The sequence below is a fragment of the Buceros rhinoceros genome, unplaced genomic scaffold (assembly GCF_000710305.1).
Source record: "Buceros rhinoceros silvestris isolate BGI_N320 unplaced genomic scaffold, ASM71030v1 scaffold33814, whole genome shotgun sequence".
In the NCBI taxonomy this organism is placed as follows: Eukaryota; Metazoa; Chordata; class Aves; order Bucerotiformes; family Bucerotidae; genus Buceros; species Buceros rhinoceros.
In genome coordinates this window covers 69368-71626 of record NW_010410617.1, presented here as the reverse complement: position 1 = coordinate 71626, position 2259 = coordinate 69368, and the positions used below count along the sequence as shown (strand labels likewise).

The window sequence follows — 2259 nt, the reverse complement described above, 5'->3', positions numbered from 1 at the left end:
AGTTAGGGGCAGAAAGGGTTTCCCCACAAAGATCGCAGCTGGACAGTCTCTGTGAAAGTGTCTTCAATGGAGCTTCTTACAGTAACAGCACAGAAGAACAAAAGCCTTTTACAGGCTATTTTTAATGTAACACTTATTCATCATATCTTTGGCAGCAGTGCGAGAAGTTCTAAAAGCCAGCCATTATCGTGGCATGCTTACCACCTCCCACCAATGTTATAAACGTAACCACCCACCTCTGTACGAGGGAGATAGTCTGGATCTGCCTGTATTCTTGCTATAATCTCACACAGAATTATACCATAGGAGAACACATCCGCCTGAGAGAGACAAAAGATAAAGGCATATGGTTCAGCTATGAATACTCACCGTTCTTATCTGCCACTGAGTTTCTCCTTACCCCAAATGGTTATCGTGAACAACTAAACCAACCCCACAGCCTTACAACACCAAGCAACTGCATTACAGCTAACGTTTTCAGTGTGAAGAAACACTGCTCACAGTAAAGCATTCTTGTTGCACAAATAGGAATGATAACTTTAAAACTCTTTCAAGAAAAAAACCCCACCAAACCACTCTTAATTCAGCAGTGTAAAAAAAAATTTATAAAAACCCTTCCTTGCATAAAAAATGGTGACATCACATTTGATGTCTTACAGATGGAAGTAATTAAAACACAGCCAAAACAAGACACGCCTATGTGTCACTGTGGTTAGAAAGACAGGTTTAAAATACACATGATCACAGCTTATCCAGAACATTAATGCTGTTTTCAAGAAAAATTACAGTTTTCCCTTCTTATGGTGCAGCACCTCTAGAGAAAACAGTGACATTTGCAAAGCTTGAGCTATCCAGTAACCCTGTGTACCAGCATCAATTTCCTTTGAAATTTCCATGAGTCTTAGTAACCACTTATCTGACTACTTCTGGAGCTGCACAGTTCCTCAGATTTCCACCCACCTGAAATTATCATGTGATAAAATTTAGGAAAACAGGGAATACAAGTCTACAGAGCAGAAGCCAGAATCCCTTATCCCTTACATATCAGGCAGGCTTATATCACCTTTCATGCTGATGAGGTATGAAACCTGCTGCTTTAGTCCTTAATGATCTAGAGTTACTCAAGAATGTGGCACTAGATTTGGGTACTTTATTATTAATTGAGGTCAATTTGAACTCTTAAAAAGCTTCAAAATGGTAATTATTACATTCATTACTGAGATAGCAACTGCTTTCCTGCAAGTTCAAAGTATCAGCAGTTAAACAGATTATTGATTACTGGCTATAAAAAGATATAGGATGTGGGCTTTATCACAGAAAAGCTGCACTTGCAAGGCTGAAGTAGACTGGTACACATGGGAGAGAAAATTCTGTGTAAAGAAGAGCTTGATTGAAAATGCTATTTCTAAAATCCAGTGTGATCTAATCCTGCTCTGAAAGAAACATTTCCCAATGCCACAAATAGGAAAACTTAGAAATACGTTGGGAGAACATTTTTATCCAGGTATCTTACCTTGATTTTGTTTCATTTACATAGTTGTATAAGTTTACATACAGCCCTTTTACTTCTACCCAGGTTTCACTAATGTATGGTCAAGGAAGCAACCTCACTACCTTTCTCGTAAGACTTGCTTAAGTTGTGTTAGGTCAACAAGCCATTACCATATTTCTCAATGTGAGGTGTTTCGGAATGGAAATAGCAAAACAGTGAATTATGCTAAAGGTAATTCCATTTCCATATAAGAATCCACACTGGGAATTAAAAATACTAGCTATCCAACTCACACTCTCTTTTATTTGAATGACCTGAGTACAGAGATGACACGAATTAAAGTAACAATAATTTTAATATTATGGAAATTCTAAATCTTGTATACAGCTACTGAAGAGAAACATCTGACAACTAAAGCCCCTTTAAATCATGTACCTACCTTCTCATTGTAAGGTTCATCTCTGAGAACTTCTGGTGCCATCCAGAAGGGTGATCCCACCACTGGTAACTTTTCACTGTATAGATAGGGGTTAGATGGGGGGAAAGGGGGTGGTAGGAGAGAGAGAACAACCATTAATTAAATGTTCAAGCATTGCTACTAACTTTCCATAATTCCAAGTATCCGCAGAAACTTTCACCAGAGTAAAGTTGACACAGTGGGTTCCATAATATACTGTATTTTATACTGGTTTCCTGCTGGAATCACTGGAACATTCAACAGCAGGAGGAGAAGGCAGAAGACAAAGAATGCTTCAATCAATTACTCA

The 2259-nt window shown here is 38.2% G+C and overlaps 1 protein-coding gene across 1 annotated transcript in view; it reads right to left on the bottom strand.

Annotated features, from left to right (window-relative positions):
* Positions 1-201: 201 nt before the first annotated feature.
* Positions 202-2259, bottom strand: part of LOC104493080 (dual specificity testis-specific protein kinase 2-like) — a gene marked incomplete at its 3' end in the record, with an annotated part of 63422 nt that continues 61364 nt past the window's right edge. The window contains exons 6-7 of the mRNA XM_010135703.1: positions 1932-2007; positions 202-320 (exon numbers count right to left, since the gene is read on the bottom strand). Coding sequence (XP_010134005.1) covers positions 202-320; positions 1932-2007 — 195 coding nt within the window. The remainder of the gene's footprint in view (positions 321-1931; positions 2008-2259) is intronic.